The sequence below is a fragment of the Camelus ferus genome, chromosome 2 (genome assembly GCF_009834535.1).
Source record: "Camelus ferus isolate YT-003-E chromosome 2, BCGSAC_Cfer_1.0, whole genome shotgun sequence".
In the NCBI taxonomy this organism is placed as follows: Eukaryota; Metazoa; Chordata; class Mammalia; order Artiodactyla; family Camelidae; genus Camelus; species Camelus ferus.
The window spans coordinates 58,811,474-58,834,911 of NC_045697.1; the positions used below are offsets into that span (position 1 = coordinate 58,811,474).

The window sequence follows — 23,438 nt, forward strand, 5'->3', positions numbered from 1 at the left end:
GCACTAATCTTCCGCGAACCCGATGACCCAAGTAGTAGATAATCCAAGTCATTTTCATTTGGTTTAGCATATATCACTTTATCTTTTTTGACAACATGTGTACCCTAAAGGTTGTTTATTTTGGCCTAACATTAAAATGATTTACATTCTCTGATAGGGGACATGGCAACAGTGAAGGATGGTACAAATAAGCTAAAGACTGGCTCTTGTGAACACTAGTTCTGGACCAGATGCACACAGGCCAAAGGGAGTTACATATCTGACCCTTCCCTATACACACCACCCTTTTCTACACTCTATCCTCAGGGTGAGAAAAGCTCCATTATCTCCCTCCATTTCTGGCTTAGACACTTTAGCCAGGTAACAAGGCTGACAAGTTCGAAGTGGTTAATTAGTAACATTCTTGAAGGCCAGGGCTTTAGATAGAAATACTTTTTTTCTTTTTTATAGTATCTGGACTCTCTCCTTTCTTGTCTTTTCATAGTAATACAACTTTAAAGGCTTCCCAAAAACCTGAATAATTAACTTTTGATTTCCATTTTAGTGCACAGTAGTTTTTTCCTATAATGAAAATGTTTCCTAATTTTTGGTAGATTAATGGGCTTCATGTGTTTATAATATAATTTTTATTTATTTTTTTCTATTCTGACTGAAATGGAAAATAGTTTTCAAATGTTTGGTTGCTGATAAAAGCAATATATATTTATTTTCTGTTACAAATGAATCATACCATTTACTATAAAACATCTAGCAATGTTTCATTTAGTACATGTGTTAAGAGATGTTAGGATGCTGTAAAAACTGCAGCAATTATTGTCATGAACATATGGAATTGTTTTATCAAATTTTAAAGTGTAATTTAAAGTAGACAAATGGGAAGACAGGCTCATTTGATATTTTGCATTGTTTTAAGACTTTTTTTTCCTGGTAAGTCATAATATGCAATTTTAAACATTTAATTTTTTCCATATGGAATTCACTAGTTATTTCATTCCAAGAGTAAGATGTGATGGTTCTCCTCTTTTTACCTTTTATGAACATTTTATTTCAGAATAAAAATACCACTGATTTTTTTTTTAAATTTAAGGAATCTTGGAGGTTGTAGTTAGGAGGAAGCCTGGCCAGTGCTTCCCACATCCAGTTTCTTTCTAGTTGCACCTCCAACAAGCTGGAGTGCAGAGCTGGCAGTGACAGAAAGGAGGGACCAGGTCTTGGTTAGAAGCATCAGCACACACTCAGGGGTGAGTACCAGCCCAAGGCTTCACTGCTAGGCTCCTCAGATCAGTGACAAAAAGAGGAGGAGAATTTGCAAACGCCTTATGTAAAACTTGTAACAAAACAACAACAACAACAAAAAAGAATTTGAATTCAACTTTAATTCCTGCCAAATATCTCTTCTTTAATGTAGGACCTCCAATCAGATGACAAGGCGTTCCCGTGCTCTATGTGCTGTGAGACTGAAACAGAGGCACTGCTTTTCTTTCAAAATTGGAGTGCTCCACTGTGGGAACACTGTTTGTCTTCTTTGGCTTGGTTTGGTTCTGTCGAGGGGAAGTGGTACTGCAGAGACCTGAAAGATTCTGAGTCTTTGTGATTGGCATTGTTAATTACAGTAAAGGGAAAACCAGTTTGTGATATGCCACATAAAATTCTGAATTACTTTCGTAAGGGAAGGAGAGTTTTGATTATCTCCCTGCATTTATTTCTCTTGTTTTCTGTCAAGAACAGAGTTTCCTCTGTTGAGCATTGTTATTTTTAGGCATGTGCCTCCCCCAGGATCAGAACCATTCTTAGTCATTAGTGCCATTAAACCAAAGGCCAGAGGTCAGGCAAAAGGGGGCGGGAAGGGAGACTAAGAGGAATGGGAGTTAGATTCGTTTTTCAAACGGCTGCTGTTTCCTGTTCAGTTTTTTCTTCTGAAAATATTCTAAGTGCTGAGAGATGACTACTTATCCCCAAACCTATGGGCATATGTGAAAGAGCCTACTTAAACAATCCTTGTCCTAGTTTTACGGGGAAGGGTCTTCACAAGCCAAGGCAAAATCTGATCCTCTTTAGGCTTGTGGAATTTCTAACTACAAGAAAATGCGTAATGTATATTTGAAAAGAGCCCTGAAGTTTTCTAAGCTCCTAGACTAGATTCTCCAAGAGGTATTTCCTTACAAGAGAACTTCCTATCATTTTCAGTAATAGCAAACTTTGTATTCAAACCCTTCCTTCTGACACTTAATAGTTTCTATTCCACAATTTCGCCTGCTGGGTTTAAAACTGAAGCTGGCTTCCCACTGTGCTGGTTACTTCATTAAGAAGAAAATGCTGGAGTGATGACATTGCCTATAATCCTTCTGAAAATTCTCTGTTAATTACTAACGTAAACAGTGTGTGGGTGACTATTCCTTATGTGGCCTATCTAGATGTTTCAAACAACACTGACAGAATAAAATGACACTGGTGAGATGAAACTCACAAGGATAGGCCTTCCTTAAAAAATTTATGAAGATTATTGCTTGAAATATCATACATAAATAGAAGAGAGAAAATCTACAAAATCTTATCATTCAATATCATTCAATTCAAGACTAAAGGAATGGTTTGTGGATACATTCCCAAGCCACACTTCTTGTCAAGTTAGTGACATTTTTATGGCTCAAAATATAGCCTCTTTAAGTATACAGATGAACTTTTAAGTGGGAAGTAAATGCTTTCAAGAAATAATAATAGCTTTGTTTGTATCTGTAATATATTATACAGTATTACATTTGGCATGATTCTTTCTAAAGGGTAAGTTATTTTGTGATATTCCACATAAAATTTTGAATTGCCTTTGGAGTAAGGGTGGATAGTTTTCATTATCTCCCCAGTATCTATTTCACTCATTTTCTATCAGGAATATATATATATAAAACTTTGGTGAGCATTGTTCCATCATTTTGAGGCATGTGCTTTACCTGAAATTGGAACAGTTCTTAGCTTCAGAGAGAACTTTAGTAAGAGTGATGACATTCTTACATAGGACTATACAACAAGGAATGGGGTAGGGAAAAGAGACTATACATACTACAGAAATGAGGCCTGAGGTCCCAGAATTTAAAGAAATGAAAGCCCCACAAAAATTTTTTTAAAAAAAACTTCCTGGTTTCAAAGGAAAAATTCATGTGCTTTAAGGATTTTTCCCAGAACCAAAAGTCTCTATCCAAAGATCATAATATGAAGTTGATATATTGCTAAAGAAGTTGATGTATTGCTAAAGACATAATGGAGACAGATTCTTTCTGAGACAGAAATTCTTTAAATACTTCACTTTTGACTTATATAGGAAAACAAACACCAAAATCCTGATTGACACCTCTAATTCAACAACAGAGGATAAAACAAAAATATGAATCTCTAGTAATAATAATAGTAACTACTTTAGCATTGTGCTATTATACACGTGAAAAAACAGATTTTTCTATCCTCAGTATGATCCTTCAAGGCAAGTATTTTACCTCTAACTTGCTCATAGAAGCAATGTGCACCAGGACACATGGCTTGGATTTCAAATCAAAGTCTGCTGTAAAGATTGCAAAGCACATGCTCTGAACCTATAAGGGGAGATGTAAGTATCTAAGGAGGAAGGAGTTGGTTTCTAAACCTCTTCCTAAAACTAATATAATTTTGGAACTCTAAGACATGTTTTCCTTAAAAAATCTCTATATCACTGTTGAATATCTCATTTCCAGTTTGTTTCCTCTTTAATCAGGAAATTTCATTTTGAATTATAGTCTAAGAATTTAAACTAAGTTTTTTCATGTTGCCAATAAATGAAAGACATACAATATCAAATGAGTCAGTCCGCTTTCCAAATAAACTAGTTATGAAAATAGATTAATTAATATATAAAGGCTCAGGATCACATTTAACTTTGGATGAATCATTTTATCTGTTTGAGCATCATTACTATCAATACTAAAATAAAATGTCTTATCTTCCTGATATAAATAATAAATTTTTAAAAATAAAACAATGAAATAAATGGATGAGAAACATGTTCCTCTACTTCTTAATAAATGAGAGGAAAAGTAAACCTTTTGAAATCTTGAACCATTAGATAACAATATAACTATATGATTCCAGTGTAAATACATTTTTTTAATGGAATTAATCAGCATCCTAGAAATACACATCATAAATGCTCTATACACTTATATCTCAGATATTCTCATTTATTTGTATTTGTATACATGTTGTATACACAGGTATACCAACACTGCTGGCATAAATAGTTTCAAAGCTGCCACGCTAGGGGTACACTGAGTTCATGCTATAGAACATGTTCTTCCATTGTTTCCCACGAGAAATTGTGACACAACAGACTAGAGGATTCTAGCAGGTAAGATGTATGTTGTAGCTTCTTTTTGTCATTTGTTGCTGACATCATTTTATAATGCAATTACAGCTTGATATCAAATATGTATTCAACTACATCACATGGATACTTATCTTTTCCTTCATGTGTAATGATGCAACATTTTAGACAGGTTATATACTTCACATCTTACAGAGACAAATTTTTTTCCTGTTAGTTTGCAGATGGAGCTCATATTCCTTTCCAATATCCATGTGGGCTTGTGCTGCTTTTAATAATTTATACTTTTTCACTTCTATAACTTTCACTGAAAGATTACACATAATTTTTGTTATAGTTGTAGGGTTTTTTTTTAAAATGTCACAGCAGGGAAATGCTCTTGGAGGAAATAATTTAATGTAAGTCATTTGAAGGACTCTACCCTTTTTTTCCCCCCAAGAATTGAACTTGGAAAGTAATTCAGAATCCTATCTCCTCAGGCAAGGATGATCTACTTGAATTCCTTGGAAAGGTGAAAGGCCTTTTATTATGACAAATTTTGCAGAGACTAATTTGTGAAAAAGGAGTGCATTTTTGTGAACCTAATTTCTAAAATACATAGAGAAATAATTCACACTGTCTAGATGGTTATAAATGATAAAACTAGTCATAGATATTTTACACCATACTCTAAAGAAAAGACAAATATTTGTGGTTTGAGGGGAGAATTAAGATAGTAAAAAACAGTATCTAAATAAAGTTAGAACCATGCAGATATAACATATATCAGAGTCACATATATAACATATTCTTATGTAACAGAAATGCCCAAGGATGTAGCACACAGCTAGGCCAGGTAGGCTTTATGGGTATAATTATGAAAGAGAACAAAAAAATACTATTGCCATGAAATTAAAAAGTAAGTATTAATAAATCAACAGATAATATTAGAATATTATCTTTAATAAGATGTTCATATTGGTAGAGGACTGCTGTAAATCTTTCACATAAAATTACTACACTATATTTGATGAGTAAATTCAAATCTCCAGGAGTACACTTATTAAATATAAAACATACAGCATTGTTTAGATGACCAGTGGTGAAGATCTGGGAACATCAAAGTATCTCTAAATAATTCAGCAACATCAACAATTCTATCTGAAAAGGTTCTTTTTAAGTTCAGTTGTCACCTACTTCCCTTCAAGCCCATAACCATCAAGTTCCTCCTTTTGTAACAATCATCTCCATCTCTTCTTATCTTTTTTTATTACTTTTGAAATATTTTCTCTGTTTATATTTTAATATTTTTGTAGGCTTGAATTCTTTTCCAAATATTACTTCCTCAATACACTAACAAGTCTAAGAAACGGCTCCAAATGTTTATTTTCATAGTACTAATAGCTCTGGGTACTAGCAGTTTTGGAAAGACCTCAAGTCTTTTTGAGCCAAAGTACCGAAACATATATTTATAAATCGAAATCAGTCCATATGCATGAAAAAACATGTTTTGCTCTTACCATTTGGTAAACCTAGTTACAAATAAACATGATTTACATATCTTTCTGCAACAAATATGACAAAGTAAATATCTAATTTTATAGAAACTGGTATCAATTAATGTAATTTTTCATATTAACAAATATTAGAGTAATGGTTATCCCCCAACAATTTGAGAAATACCATTTTTTCCCTATAGTGAAACTATAATCACATCAACACATCATGGGAAAGTTCAAAATGCTTTACATAGAGTGACTTCATAACTATACTTCATTTGGTCATAGTCTTAATAATAAAGAAATAATAAATCAGTTAAAGCTTGTGTCTAACAGAGTATTCAGGGAAGCAAATTTACAATATATTTCAGCATAATCTGGCAGGAAATGGAAAATACTAAACAAGAATAAACTGAGATCTATACTAAAATGAAGTTACCATATGTGGTAAAAATAAAGATCCACTTTCATTTTTATAACTATTACCAATAGCTTTGTGGAGATGTATGCTGTCTAAATTTCTCATTATATAAAGCATTAGAAATTTTGAAGCACACTGTTATTTATATTCAAGTTTGATTAAGAAAGGCTGGTATAATACATTTTCTCATTTACAAATATTTCAAAGTATTCATGTGATATATTAAGTTTTTAACTCATGAGCCCTCACTGTCTAAAGTTTGCACATTAAGTGCTATCAGTTTTCTTTTATTTCCATATAACTATGCAAATTTAAACTTATTTTCCAATATTATCAGTAACTTCTCTTTTACTGAAATATTCCAATAGATAATTGTGTCTCTATAAACTCCAAAATGTTAAAAGCAATAGTAAAATCTGTAAATCAGTAAATTTTACCACAAGTACTTGAGTGATTTTTTTCTGAAAACTTATCCAAAGGCAGAAAATAAATGCCGTATAATTTAATAAGCTTCATGCCAGGTTTTCATTATGTCACTAATAGTGTATGTACAGCGTGTGGCTTGGCACGCACACATGCACATGTGTGTATTTTCTTTTCAGTAATAGTGACTGATCCATACTTGTTTCCTGGGATAGTCCTTTTACTAAAAATAGTGCATATTTTAGACAAATGACACCAGGTGATTGACTGTAGTAGTTACTGTGAATTTTGGAGCTGGATTGCCTAGGTTAAATTTGCAGCTTTGCCATTTAACTGTGTAACTTGGATATGTTAATTAAACTCTCTATGCTTTAGTTCCCCCATCAGTAAAGGAATGACGGTGGTATCCATTTCATGGGAATGAGGGAAGAATTAAAGAGTTAATTCATATAAAGTCCCTAAAACACCGTATCACTCATACAAAGTTCTCAATTAATATTGCTTATATATGGTTATAGCTGGTAACATTTAGTAATACAATCAGCTCTGTTCTATCAACGCATGTTTTTTCAAGAAGCATTGATTACCCGAAACACTTTATAAACGTAATTGATTCAAATAAAAAAGGAGTTGAAGACTGGAGAGTTTAAGATTCACAGTAATCGAATTATTTCTATCAAAAATTTCAATAATAAAAATTTTGTATAGCTATAGTTGAATATTAATAACACTTGAGCCAAACAAACCCAATATATGGTTGAGTGTTTCAATGAGAGGAAATGAGTTTCTTTTCCCACCATCATGATCATGATAAGGAGCCCTGTTGTTTTTTTTTTTTAATTTATTTATTTTAATATTTTTTTTTTTTGGCTGGGGAGGGACATAATTAGGTTTATTTATTTATTTATTTTAGGGGAGGTACTGGGGATTGAACCCAGGACCTCATGCATGCTAAGCATGCGCTCTACCACTTCAGCTATACCCGCCCCCAGGAGCCCTGTTCTTAATCTTAACACTTTATTATTTTATCATGCTTGCTACAATAAACAAAATTCCAAGCGCCTCAAATAAGGCAGTATATTGGCTTTAAAATAAGTTCTTCACTAAGTTAATTTCTGTGCTTTAATTCCGTGTTGATATAATGGGAGTGATAATGATATATATTTCTCAGTGTTATTGAGAGGAATAAATGAGATAACAAAAGGTAAATTCATCACCAGAGTTTACAGTAAATAAAAAGCACACAATAAATGTTAACAGGTATTATTGCAAACAATAACAACTTAATATGCTTCCTACTTATTCAAGAGCATAATATACTAGATAGTAAAATTCTAGCTAAAGGTAAAATCAGTAAGCAAGGAAAGGATATTTTCCCAAAGATAAAACTAAATGGCTATACTGATCAATTTTATAAGGCAGGTTTCATTAAAATCCTCTTCTTATTTGACCAACAGATTGAATTATATAAAATGTGAACAATTTGAATATTTCACTTGCTTTTTCTTATCTACTAAAAAAGTAAAAAGATCTTTCCTTGTGACAAAAATTACTCTTAGTGCACTGCTAATTATTAGAGAATTACAAATCAAAACCACAATGAGCTATCACCTCACACTTGTCAGAATGGCTATCATCAAAAAGTCTACAAATAATAAATACCGGAGATGGTATGGAGAAAAAGGAATCCTCATACATTGTAGGTGGCAACGTACATTGGTGCACCTAGTATGGAAGATAATACAGAGGTTCCTTAAAAACTAAAAATAGAGCTACCATATAATCCAGCAATCCCACTTCTGGGCATATATCTGGAAAAGATGAAAACTCTAATTTGAAAAGATACATGCACTCAAATATTCATAGCAGCACCATTTACAATAGCCAAGACATGGAAACAACCCATATGCCCATCAACAGATGATTGGCTTAAGATGTTGGGGGGTGTGTGTTTATAGGTATATATATATCCACATAAATATATACAATGGAATATTAATCAGCCATAAAAAGAAAGAAATATTTCCATTTGCAGCAACATAAATGGACATAGAGAATATCATACTAAGTGAAGTAAGCCAGAGAAAGACAAATATTATATGATACCACTTATATGAAGAATCTCAAAAAATAATACAAATGAATCTACACACAATCACAGACACAGAAAACAAATTTATGGTTGCCAAAGGGGAAAGGTTGAGGGGAGGGATAAATTAGGAGTATAGGATTAACAGATACAAACTACTATACATAAAATAGATAAGCAACAAAGATTTCCTGTATAACACAGGGAACAATATTCAGTATCTTGTAATAATGGAAAATAATCTGAAAAATATATGTATATATAACTGAATCACTTTTCTGTACACCTGAAACTAACATAATATTGTGAATCAACTATACTTCAACTTTGTAAAAAATGAAAAAAAGTTTTTCTAGTGTCTTAGAAGAAGAAGAAAAAAAAAGGCACAGCAAAAAAACCATGGACTTTGTACCCAAAGAGAGCAGGCATGTTTGTACCATCATATAATAAGTAATAATAAGTAATTTCAGGTAAATTTCTTACGTCCATGTAACTCAGCCTCATCAATGCAGTCAAAATACTTTGAAAGCCACCCCCTCCCCCAATAGCTTCAACAATCTTTAAAGTCATTATGATAGAGAAACTGAGGTTCTTATTCTAAATGTCTGCTAGATATCATCGTAACATATTTTCCTCTAGAGTCCAGTGATATCTAATTAATCAGTGACAGAATTTATGCTCATAATCTGCTTAGTTCTTTTCCATTAGGATTTAAGCTATATCCAAGATAACTGCTTCAGCATTTTAATCCTATATCCTCAAATTTTCAAAAACTTCTTATCTTCTTTCTTTGGTAGTATCTTCTAAATATTTTCCACAAGATGCCAAGTTCTATAGGCTGACTATAGAGTGTAAAATCAACTAAGAAGCTAGAGGTATGGGAACAACTATGTGATCATTTATTATGAATGAAAAACTGTGATTCTTATGTTTTATAAATTAAATGTGAAACAGGTAAAATTCCAGGTAAATCTACCATTCTCACTCTACCTCTAATTTAGTTTTTTTCAGGTTTAGTTTGTTTGCCAATGCATTTACTAATGGTTACAGGCATTGGAGTTACCATTAACACTGCTAAATTAAAAAGAACTCAGAAAATTTAGAGTGCCAGGAAAGAGCTGCTCAAAACTCTTTAAATTCTGTCTTTACAAGGTTGATTCCTTTTAAAAAAGAAAACTGACAATGATATGAAAATATATTTTCCAGTATACATACTTATAAATTTAGTTCCTCCAACATATTTGTTTTTAGAATTATGTCATGACAGGACTCTCTCTCCCCTCCATAAAAACATACTGTTAATTTGTGCAGTATTTTTATTTTAAAAATTTGCTATTCTAATTTTCCATTGTTTTAATCATTTTACTTTTAAATTAAACAGGTTTTCACAATTCTAAGAAAGATTTATCACATGAGTTTCTGAACAGAAAATGATGCTAGTAATTTTCAGGCAATGGGTCTAATTCTTATTTGGTTCTTTATTAGCAAGGGCTATTGTATGACGTATAGCTATTCTTCCCTTCAAAAATAATTCACTCATAGAAAAAGTCTAAATGACTTTAAAGCAAATAGAATGAGTATTATGTGATGTAAAAATAATAAAAAACAAAACATTAATCATTAATTTTCAGCCAGTAAGTAGAAATGAAAAAATAACTGTTTATTAAATCATTGATTTTCATAAGGTTTTGTCTCATGATCTCTTTAACTCTTAAAATTATTAAGATTCCCAAAGTCTATCAGTTTATGTGAGTTATATCTTATCAATACTTATCATATTAGAACTAAAATAACTCAAGACTTTTTTTAAAGTACATTGTAGCTACTACCTCGATCCTTGCTAAGATGTGGGCAATTTTGCTACCATTGCTTTTGCACCATCAGTGTCTATGTCTAAGACAATGAAAATGGAAAATAATATGTTAATATTGTTATGAAAATAGTTCTGGCCATGTGGAATCCCCATAGAGGACTCAGGGATTCCAAGTTTCCACAAATTGTGCCTAGCACAAAGTGTGAATATTTCTCAAGGTCTATAAGACAACCAACACAACTCCCTTTCACTTTTATACTAAGCTTTCAAGAAACATTTCAATCATTAAATTTTTAAATTTTGAACTACATATATTATATATAATTTCATTCAAAATTAAATTAATAGTAAGTTGTACCAGGAAGCATTTTAGTAGAATATTATCAAATACATATTCTCAGAATTGAAATGCGACAAAACATTAAAAAAGAAGAGATAAATATCTTCCAGACAGAAACTTTCCAGTGTTTCCATTGTCTCTGCATTTGGGATTTGGGAATAGAAGTTATCTTCCTTCCTTTATTTTCTTCCCTCCTTTTTTTTCTTTCTATTTTCTTAATAAACTTGCAAACAAACAGTAATACTTAAGGCAATTAGTCATATATTATAGTTCCTATGCCTATCTGTTCTTTTGTTCATTTTACTGTATTCATGGGAAAGTCCCTGAAATGAAGAATTGTATTTGATCTGTTATTATTCATAAAAGAAATATAAGACATAATGTAATAAATATGTCAAAGGAGCAAAGGAGAATACTCAAATTGGAAAAAAAGAAACCCTCATGTCTATACACGGTTATTGCAGAATTATTTACTCAGCTATGTACATACAAAAACTGCCACTGGCATTTCTTCTTCTACTGCTATTGAAGGGGTTCTTAACTTCACCAGAATTGAATACAACAGAAACCAAGACCTTTTTGTATGCTGTAAAATCCCCTGCAGTGGTACTGATATAAACTGAAATACAACTTTTCAAGAAAAGTGAGAAATAATTCTTTCTCCTTTCCTCTCTGCCTCTTTTTGTTTTGCATGTTTCTGATGTGACTCTGACACATGAAAATGTAATATTGCTAAAATGCTGCTAGAAGATTAAAAGTCAAACTTAAATGTCATTTAAATAGGAAAAAAAATACTCCTTTATACATTTAACATCGCTCCTTGACAGAAAACTCTAGAGCATCTTTTAAATGTCTAGATTCATAATCTTTTGATTCTAGAGAAATCAAAAGGCAGGGAACATATTTATGTCCATGCCTCCAGAAATAACGGTTAATATATCTTTGGATAACAACCCCACTGAAACATCCACTACTCCTAGCTTGATTTCAAATATTGTTTTAGCTCAAAAAATAATGCATTTAGGATAGACGAAAATAGACAAATCATCTCATGGGGTGAGGAAGGAGATGGGGATTAACAACAATGGGCATGCAGAATCTTCCTGTAGTGATATAAATATTGTAAAACTGATTTATGGTGATGACTGCACCACTTGGTAAATTTACTAAAAAAAAAAAAATCAATGTGCGCTTGAAATGGGTGAATTATATGGTACATTAAAATATTTTAATAAAGTTATATTAAAAAATGAATGCATTGAATGAGAAAAGCCAGATACTAAAATGCAAGTACTATATGAAGCCATTTATTTAATTCCAAAATGGGCGAAACTAATTTAAGGTGATAGAAGGCTCAATAGCAGCAATTCTTGGTGGGGAGTATGGCTGGTACAGAGCACAAGGCAGGTGTCTGAGGTGCCCTTAATGTTCTCAGTCTTCACATGTTGGTTAATTGGATGAGCTTGGTTTGTGAAAATTCAGTGAGTTGTAAACTTATGTTTACAACTTATACCTCAATAAATAAATGTACGTCATATATACATATATACGCTTATTCAAAATTCCTTTTTAGTTTAAAACATATGGGCAATTCTATGTAAAGTAAGGCTGTTATATCACATATTTAAAATATTTATCATAAAAAGCTGGCATGAGGATGTCATAACATATGATATTCAAACTTCACACATTTAGATGGCATTTATGTCCAATTTGTAAAAATGGACACCATTAGGAGGTTATTGACAACGGAAGTGTATCCAAACTAATTTACCATAGAATTATCAAGGTTTCATATGAGCATGTGCACTGGATCTATAGGGATGGTTGGTGGTGGGGGACTGGTCTCAGGCATGTTTGGAAGAGGGTCTAGAGAGATTAAATGGTGCATGGCAGACACCAATAAGCTTGTAAAACCCTGCCAGAAAAGGATGGGTGAAGGGTCACTGAAGGGAAACTGTTTCCTTGTGTTCTTTTTTGGTGTTTGTCCATTTATATATCTAAAGACACTTTGGTTATTCTGGTTCTACCTATGCCCAATCCTTCAAGGACCAGCCTAACATTTCCTCTTCAGTGAACATTCCATAAAACTATCTAGGTAGAAGAGATTTCCCCACTTGTGAACTCTTCAATAAATGTAAATGAGATGAAAGTAAATTACTGAGCTAATGATATAGCTATTTGTTTTTATATCAGCCAAAAAACTACAATTTTGTGGGCAGGAACCAGGCCTGGCTTATTCATCCACTGAACTCCAGAGTAACTCTCATAATGAACTACAAATCATGGACTTTCAGGTGTTTGTGGAATTAAAAAATGTAAGTATTTCCATTAATAACTGAAGATAACATGAAACCTCAGCTGCATTCAAAATGCAAAACCTTTTCTGCAGTTATCAGTTGCCAACAGTCATTTCACATTTAGACTTCCAAAGCTATATGTACTGTTTTTTTAAACTCTGAAGTGTGTAAAGACAAAATAAAAAGAAACAAAAAATTACTCAGATAATAGTGTTAGGGAAGCTTTCAAACAGCATGACAAAATTGGAGAGCATATTTATTCACTCACTTATGTATCATTACATATCAAAAGTTATTTTTGAGTAAAATCAAAAGAAGTCTGCCCTCTAGAAGTCTATAATTTACTTAAGATGAGGCAACTGACTGAAGTGTGACAATATAGGATTATTGTTTAGACGAAATAAAGATGGATGTAGTTGATAGTCAGTGAATGAAATTAGAAGTTCTGAGAAGGATAATAAAAGCATTTCTACATTTTAACAAGCCTTCTAGTAGTATAACGAAAAAGAGGTAAAGCACAGGGATTGGGGGCAGAACAGCAACAGAACACACTTGGATTTGAGAATACCAGGCTCAATCTGAAAGGCAATGAGGAAACTGGCTTCTCTAGAGCAGATGTCAAACTGCATAGTTCTACTGGGGAAAAAAAATGCAGAAATCACATGTCATACCCTTTTTGTTTCAAGTCTTCCTTTTTTCACACCTAGAACTAACATTTTAGTATACAGTTTTAATTATGTATTTGTTGAATATGTATTCAAACATTTGTGTGAATAACATTTCATGCCTGTCCTTGCCTGTGACATCTGTCTAATTTTTGAGGCTGAAGCAAGTTATGAAGCTTTTTAACAAGGTTATGTAAAGATACATAAATAATTGTTTGTATTTAGTGATAATCCTCCCATGTAGAGACATGCTTAGAAATTTTAGACTCTGACATAGTGTCATTCTAGAAGTTTAAAAAATCTAAAATATCTTTTAAAAAACATGTTTTCTATTATGATTTTAATTCAAACACATTTAACTATCCATAACATAATTCATATATATGCCCATATCATAATTAGCTATTATTAGCCTTATTTAACATGCTATCATTGGCATGACAGTGAAAGTTCATTATAAAGCAGCTTAAGTGGACATGATCATCCATCTCTTGGGAGCTTACAAGATGGAAGACGATCTCTTCTCTCCAAGAGCCAAAGCATTTATTTCAGCCAAGTGTCAATTTAGTACATTTAACAGTTCAAATACAAACAAGGAACTAGCCTCCATGGAGAATTAACCACAGCTATTTCAGCTAACTGACAATTTTTACTTGAGAACCCCCCAGGAGGGCTTCTACAAATGATTTACTCAGGGTGCCTGAAGCAGTTTTACTCAGCAGATTTGTCACTTCATAGATGCATCCTATATAATTCAGTAGCTCCAGAGGATCCATTGTAACTAATTTTTGCAATAATTATAAGATTAAGGACTTATTTTGGGAGCCATTAATAATATCAATGAAAGGATTAAGGCAATTTCAATGAAAATCATATAGAGATCAAAGAGCTAGTGATGTTAATGCTTCTGCTACATTCTAAATGAAAACCTAATCACAGGAAAGCTGAAAATCCTCCTCAACTCACATCGAGAATGGATTCTAAAAAATCCTATGTTTGATGATCTGACTGATACAAATAAAATGACAATTTAGTCATGGTGTCTATTCTATACTACTTATGGAAAAGTACACTCTTGAAAGATGATTACAACACTTACATGTAATGAAATGCTTAGACTTCTTTTAGATATAACATTGGAGAATTTAACCATAGTTAGAGATATGTCAAACATATAACAATGAGAGACACACACAAGAAGAGTTGAATGCAACCAAACTTATATCAAATAGAATCCCTAATTTTAAAGGCTTATTTTCTGTTAAAATTCACCTTAGCATGAGTCAGCATTTTAGAAATAGACAAATAAAAGCCCTCAGATTTCCCCAGAGAGACCACTATCCATCAAGTATGCCTCAGAAGCTTTGATCACCAAAATCTTGGCATGATATAATTTCTTTTAATAATTTATACACATAATTTTTTAAAAATATTGACTATCAATGTATTAATTACACACAAATATATACATATATATATGTATCTCTCAAAATTTTCAGTATCAAGAAGATTAAAAATAAGGTAGGCTTTCTTAAGCACAAGAAAGATAATTCTTTAAATCTTGTTGCTTTTATACTTCAATTTGTTTATTTTTACATATGCTATGATTTCCTGCATATTTTAAGAAATCCTTAAACAAAAGAAATGCCTAAATAGAAATTCTAATGAAAAACAAATTCACTAAGTAAATCATTTATTATTTAAGAACTGCTTTGTGAGCAAGTAATCAGAAAGTATGAAGGCTTATAGTAGGCTTATAGTATACGATTTTGTCACTGATTTCTGAGAAATTGTAGTAATAGTGAACACATATTTGAAATATATTTAATATTTAGCTAATTTATCAAGAATTTTTAGTATAAAAATTTTATAATATGGATTCCTATTTACTAGTCTCTTTAGAATTAAAGATCTTCTTTTACTTATCCAGGGACTTTATACAGTACCTTAATTTATATTATTTGGTAATATACGGTAATATTTCAGATAGCTTAAACATATTAAATGAATTAATTTACATACTAGTTATCAAAGTAATACTTTCTTTACTGTTCTCCAAGGTCAAATGGTCATTAATCAATAGTCTTTTACTATATTTTGATTAATAACTATAAATAGATAGTTTTCCTGTCAATTTAAATTTTATTCTCTTTATCTAAACTGATGGAAAATAACTGCTAGTAGTAAAACAGTTTTTCTGTAATTTATGGAGAAAATTCTAAAATTCTGTTTTTGAAAACTGAAAAACAAATTTAGTTTCTCAACTAATGAGCCCAGTTTGAGAGAACAAAGAGTAGACCATGAAAAAATAATCTAATACATTTTAATATTTTCCAAAAAGTACTTGCAATTTTAAAAGTAGCATTTCAGTGATATGGGGAATAGTTTAATACTGAAAAAGAAGTTCAGAGAATCCTAAAACACACAAATTTTTTATGTTCTTACCTACACTCAATATGTCACAGATGCATTTTGAAAGTTTATATTAAATGCACAAAGAATATTAGAAATATCATACCTTTGAGACATAATCTTATAGGCGTCAGGCAGATAGCATCGTATATTCTCCATCTGAGCAGGGTCAGAGTCACAAATTTTGTCATCAGTCCTCCCATAGTTGGCACTTTCGATCATAATGACATCTGTTCCTGGACAGCGGAGCTCTATGGGGTAGCTCTCACAGGAGAGCTCTCTGCGGACCACAGCCATCGGAATTGGGGCACGGCTGAAAGCTACCAGAAGGAGGAGAAAGAAAAATAAATCATCTTTTTTATCTACAAAGGAAAAGTATGTGTTTAGAATAAGCTAAAACAAGGAATAAAGCAGTTGTGACTCATAATTTTAACTAAAAATAGATTTCTCACACTTCAGTAATTTCATAGGATTTTTAAAATGCTAACAATAATAATTATTTCTTAAAAACCTTATATGTATATAAAAAATGTAAGTTATTTTTTCTTATAAATGGAAAAAAGCACCCTGGATTTTCTAAAATATTGGCTGGAATGTGAGCTAAAGACAATACAGAAATATCATGCAGTTTGTAGAGCAAACTGTCAGATTAACCTCAAGAATATCGTGTGCATGTTTTGTTTTGTTTTATATGGAAACCATTACAAAAAAATGCACTATTCTTGAGTTTGTACATACTGATTTAAATAGTCTATTTCAATTTTTAAATTGTTTTATTGTTTCAGGTATGAGTTAATTATATAAATAGTGAATGTTCTTTATTTAAGAAAATAGAAATTTGTATGGAGACAAATTAAATTTTCCTTCAGCTCCCTCCCCACATATTTCCTCCAGTATCAAAAGACAACCAGTTAACAATGTGGTAACCTTTGTATTAGAATTTTCTATAGGAAAAAAAAAAAACATTTTATGTTTCTTCCTACCCCTCTTTTAATCCTACCTAAGTAACTTACTCAGGTAATATAACACTACACATATTGAGACCTTGATGTATTTTATTTATTAATTTAACAGTGTATGATGGAAATATTTTCATTTCTATGCCATATCCCTCATTTTAATGGCTGCATTATATATACATATAAAACATAATTTAATTGGTCTTATGTTGATGGACATTTAGAAATGTCCCAGTGTTTTTGTGCCATAATATTGCAAAGAAAAATAAACATATCTGTGTACCTTGGATAATATAGAAAAATACAATTATCCAAATACATTTTATGGTATACTTCTATAAATGAAATTGGTGAAGAGGCATATATATTTGAAGTTTGGCAAATATGAATAAGATGTCCAAAAACCTTACTACAAATGCACATTTCCACCAGCAGTACTTTCCTCTTCAAAAGTACATATTAACAATTCCTTTATATTTTGACAATGTGATAGACACAATATCTTTAATTTTCACTATTTTACTTACACAATATACTTTCATATATTTATTGACCCTTCATACTTCTTTTGTGAATTGTTTGCTCACATTTGCACATAATTTGTTTTTGCAAAAGTTCTTGGCAAAAAAGAAAATTGAAAATTTGTTCTTTATATTCATGGCAAATATGTTTTTCCAGTTTGTTACTGCTTTCAGATGTTTGCTGAACATACATGTTTCATTTTTATACAGAAAATCGTCTATCTTTTCATGTCGGGTTTAAGAGTTTCACATTCCTAGATTATGAACATAATCAGTACATTGTTGGAAGACAGTCAAATGTTTTATTGTAAAAACTCAACAAGTCGTCTTTTAAAAGCACATAGTTGAAATTCTAAAATTGTGATTACCAGCCAGCTAATAAGTTGATTTTCACATAAAAGAATTAATCATAGGGATAAATGCATGATAGCTATAAATTTGCATGGATAGTTGATTAACTCACTAATGTTCACATACATAAAACATATTTAAATAAATACATTCAACTTTTCTTATGGCTTTTTTTTTTACTAAACATGAAATGTTAAAGGTAAAGTAGAGAGAAGTGAGAAAATGTTAAAAGAGTGGGAATAAGGAAAGAGAAATTTTTTTACTATAAATATTTTCCCTTGAAACTTACAGAAAATATTGATTTGGTTGTGGAACCACATGTATTATTTCAAAATTGAGAAAGAGATTAGTTTTTACCTCATTTCTATAATATTTTGGAAAAACTATAAACGTACCAAAGACCCCAGAATAAGTTCAAAGCAGGTTAAAGTGCTCAAGCTGCACTGCACAGTTAATTCCATTCTGGTCTGGTTATCATTCAACATCTGTTCTGTTTTCTCCCCTATTCTCTTCAAACACAGGCAGGGAGACAGACAGACAGACAGACAGACAGACAGACAGACACAGACACACACACAGACACACACACACAAGACTAGTACATCCACACCACTGATCAAAGAAATGTTATGAAGATTAATATAAACAGAAATTGGCTGTAACATTATTTCTGAAGTTTGATGTTGAGTCAGCATTTTGACAGGACAGTCTCACAATAGACATTGAATTTCTGAAATACGTGTTTCTATTGTTTCTAAAATAAGTATACATGTTTATCTATCATTCTGAAATTAGTTTGCTGTTTAAACGTGAAGTCCTTGTTAGTACCAAGATTCTATCTTAATGGAAAAAGATATTTTGATTAGTATATACAGTATTTTAAATAATAAAATCATTGAACAATAAAAATGTTCCAATTTGGGAATCCAGTTTCATGATTTTAATCAGTTTAAATAGAACCTAGATGTTTTGTGTTTGCTTTTTTATAAAAGGTTCTTGAAATCAGAATTTGTCAGAATGTTTTACAGTAAACTTTAGAGCATATGCTAAGAGACAATTTGTTTCTTAACTTTGGTATAGCCATTTTAAAGAAAATTACATTGAACTTGCTTCCAAACATTGAGATAATCTTGCTATATTTTGTTAACCTAACCAATTAAGTTAATTGTTTAAAACAAGTTAGGTTTAACAAAAAAACAAATAAGCAAATCATACAGTCAAAGCATTTGTTTGACTAAGTGGACAATTTGGTTGATTAAACTCATCAGTCAATTTTGTCAAAACGTGTACACAGACTTAGCTTTAATCTGGGTCTTAACTGCCAAAAATATGATTTAGAACCAGATCCCAGACAATTGCAAGGTCAACTAAAATATGGAGTCCCAAATTTCTCACATATCTCTTCAACCCCTTAAGAATTATTCAAAAGTTATAGATACGGAAATTTTTACAGAATACCAGAGTTGATTTGTGATGCTCTCTTCCATTTAATATATAATTGCATTTGTAACAGTAACTCAGTGATAAATTGCATTCCTAAATGATAGATGCTTTCTTTTAAAGGAATGTGTTACTGGAAATTACTGTATAACATTATCTAATTAGCTACTTAAACTACTTTTAATTATATTGCAAAATGCTTTAATCAACAACCAACATTCAATGAAAAAATATGCTTAAGGTAAATGGTCTTTGTTTTGTTTACTATTCAGTTATCATGCTAACAATGGAGAGACTTTGGTTACTAGAGAAAAAGATTAAGATATGGAAAATGTCAACAATTCAAATTCAGGTTAGTCAATGAAGAAGTCTGTTGTATTCTGTAGCAGGGTAATATTGCACAGGGCACTGTGAAGTGACTATGGAAAAATAATATGGGACTTGAGCTCCTTCCCACTTTTATCCCATGAGTTATTAATCTTCTGTAACAAGGAACAGAATGTCACCTATTGGGTGTCTGATATACATTGGCTGAATAAATTGGAAAAGCTTTAGATGTGGAATCTGGTAGACTTCTGGTAAGATGTTGTACTTTGGAACTACCCATTGACCATGGGACTATGGAGACACAAATGAAATTGAGCTTCTCTGCTAAAGGTGGCCAGAAACTCAGGATGTGTCCAAGTTCCATGTCAAACATATGCCTAACTAAAGCGCTCCTGACCCAGGATTAAATAACAAGAGAAATAGCTCCCTGTTCATGATTAGCTGTTTCAGTATAAATCACTCCGATTCATTTTTCCTTTTCTGAGACATCAGCCATTATATTGCTGAAACCTCTTGTTTTTTTAAGTCTTTCCTCGGGCTTTTCTACTGTAATCCTGCTTGGTGACAACGGACTCAAAATGCTATAAATTCTTGGTGAATTGTGAGTTATGCTAACTAAAGAGACTAATCTAAAGATGGAGGGGGGAGGATGGAGACAGGAGGCTAAAAGCTAGAGACCAAACAGGAAAATGATTACTCCTGCAGGATAAAGTTGCAGGATACAAAATTAATATACAGAAAAATCTATCACATTTCTGTACACTAACAGTGAGGTATCAGAAAAAGAAACTAAGGAAACAATCTCTTTTACCATCATATCAAAAAGAATAAAATACCTAAACAGGCAAAATACCTATACTCCAAAAACTGTAAGACACTGATGAAAGAAACTGAAGACCACACAAACAGATAGAAAGATATAATGTGTTCTTAGACTGGAAGAATCAGTATTGTTAAAATGACCATACTACTGAAGGCAATCTACAGATTCAAAGAAATCCATACCAAAATATCAATGGCATTTTTCACAGAACTAGAACAAATAATTTTAAAATTTGTATAGAAACACAAAATACCCCAAATGGTCTCTGGAAACAAGAACAGAGCTGGAAGAATCACTCTCCCTGACTTCAGACTATATGAAAAGCTACAGTAATAAAAAAGGTATGGCAATGGCACAAAAACAGACATAGAGGTCAATGGAACAGGATAGAGAGGCCAGAAATAAACCCATGCCCTTTGGCCAACTAATCTATGACAAATGAGGCAAGAATATACAATAGAAAAATACAGTCTTTTCAATAAGTGATGCCGGGAAACCTGTACAGCTACAGGCAAAGAATGAAATTAGAACATTCTCTAACTCTGTGTACAAAAATAAACTCAAAATGGATTAAAGATCTAAATGTAAGACTGGATACTCTAAAACTCCTAGAGGGAAAAAATAGGCAGAACACTCATCGACAAAAATAGCAGCAATATCTTTTTGGATCCATCTCCTAAGTGAAATAAAAAAAAAGGGCAGAACTGAATAGACTTTTTTTCTAAAAAGGAAATGAAGATGGCCAACAGGCACATAGAAAGATGCTCAACATTGCTAATCATCAGGGAAATGCAAATAAAAACTCCAGTGAGGTATCATTCCACACCTGTCAGAATGGCTATCATCAAAATAACAAACGTTGGCGAGGATGTGAAGAAAAGGGAATCTTCCTACACTTGGTGGAAATGTAAATTGGTACAGCTGCTGTGGAAAACATTATGGAGGTTTCTCAGAAAACTAAAAATAGAACTACCATGTAACAAAGCAATTTCACTCCTGGATATATATCCAAAAAACTCCAAAGCACTAAATTTGAAAAAATACATGCACCCCAATGTTCATAGCAGCATTATGTACATTTGCCAAGATATGGAAGCAACCTAAGTGCCTGTCAACAGATAAAGGGATAAAGAAGATGTGATATATATAATGGAATATTTCTCAGTCATAAAAAAGAACAAATGTTGCCATTTGCAGCAACATGGATGGGTCTGAAGAGCATTATGCTAAGTGAAATAAGTCACACAGAGAAAGACAAACACTGCATGATATCACAAATATGCAAAATCTAAAAAATACAAGAAATGATTGAAACAAAAAAAATCAGACTCACAGATAACAGATAACAAATTAGTGGTTACCAGTGAGGCAGAGAAGGGGCAATACAGTGTGGGGGAGTGGGAGGTACAAACTACTGCATGTAAGATAGGCTTCCTAGGCTTCAAGGATGTATTGTACAACATGGGAAATATAGTCAATATTTTGTAATAACCATAAACAGAGTGTAACCTTTAAAATTATATTAAAAAAATTTAAATGTAAGGCAAAAAAAAAAATTCCTCCTGGATTCCAAGGAACAGAGGTCAGAGACTTGCTAGGATAACCCTAGGACATTAGAAGGGAGTATGCAAAAAGGAAGTGCTATCTGAGACATAGGATTCTAGGATAAAGTATATAAATAAATATAAGTGAAAGATTCAACACTGATTAGGAGGCAAGCAGCCAGCTAGTTGGTTGACGGAATTAACCCAGTGTAATTAAGTTTTTAAACACGTTGAATTTAAGGTGTCAGGATAATACTCAGAAATGTTCAGTCCTCATTTGCATTCATGAGTCTAGAACTCAGGCTAAAACCATGGTAATAAACATGAAGTAGCTCAAGGAGTGCCTACAGAGTGGAAGAGAATGAATGCAGAAGTTGGAATATCAGCGGGCACTGAAGAAATGAAGAGCATATTACTTAATCACTGGACATATATAATTTTAAAATGTGTTTACAATCCTTTGATAGTTCTCCATTTTTATCCCCTTTCTCCCTGAATGTGGGCTTTACTAAGTGACTCACTTCTAATGGACATAGCCTAGTAGAAATGAGAGTGTATTATTTATTTCCAAGAGCAGTTTATTAACAAGCAGCCCATGAGAAGTTTAGAAAAGGAACTAAGAACTCTGCTGACAGCCAGAATGAACTGGCAAGGAGGAGAGTGAGGCATCTTGGAGGCTGACTGTCCAGCTACCAGAAACTCTTCCTTTGGGTAACTACAACCTTAGGAGAAACCTTGAGTCAGAATCAACAAGCTAAACTACTCCCAGATTGCTAACCTAAAGAATCCATAGAGGGTAAAGTATTTGTTTAAAGCTACTAAGTTTTGGGCTATATATTACCAATACAGTGCAGAATTAATTAAGTCTGAAAGAATGTTTAAAGAGTGGACATTGAAACTGTTAGATGATACTTAAGAATTACCAAATTAGTAAAAGAGAAACATTATGAATGGACCCACACTGATAGTCTAATATTACCATCCTCTTGCTTAAACATTATTTAGGCCATTAGTTTTTTTTTTCTTAATATAATATATTTTAATCTTATTTTATTATTTAATCATGTATTTCATACATTATATATAATATAAAAATACTCAGTTTTCAGCACTATAAATAGATTACCAGTAGGATTAAAAACAATTTTTTCTCCTATCTACCAATGATCGTAAGAAGGAAAAAA

The 23,438-nt window shown here is 32.1% G+C and overlaps 1 protein-coding gene across 11 annotated transcripts in view; it reads right to left on the bottom strand.

Annotated features, from left to right (window-relative positions):
* ADGRL3 (adhesion G protein-coupled receptor L3) overlaps positions 1 to 23,438 on the bottom strand; it is a 560,304-nt gene that overhangs the window by 467,930 nt on the left and 68,936 nt on the right. For all 11 annotated transcript variants that reach the window (XM_032459457.1, XM_032459461.1, XM_032459445.1 and 8 more), the window contains one exon: positions 16,396 to 16,609. In XM_032459457.1, the coding sequence (XP_032315348.1) occupies positions 16,396 to 16,609 (214 nt within the window). The remainder of the gene's footprint in view (positions 1 to 16,395; positions 16,610 to 23,438) is intronic.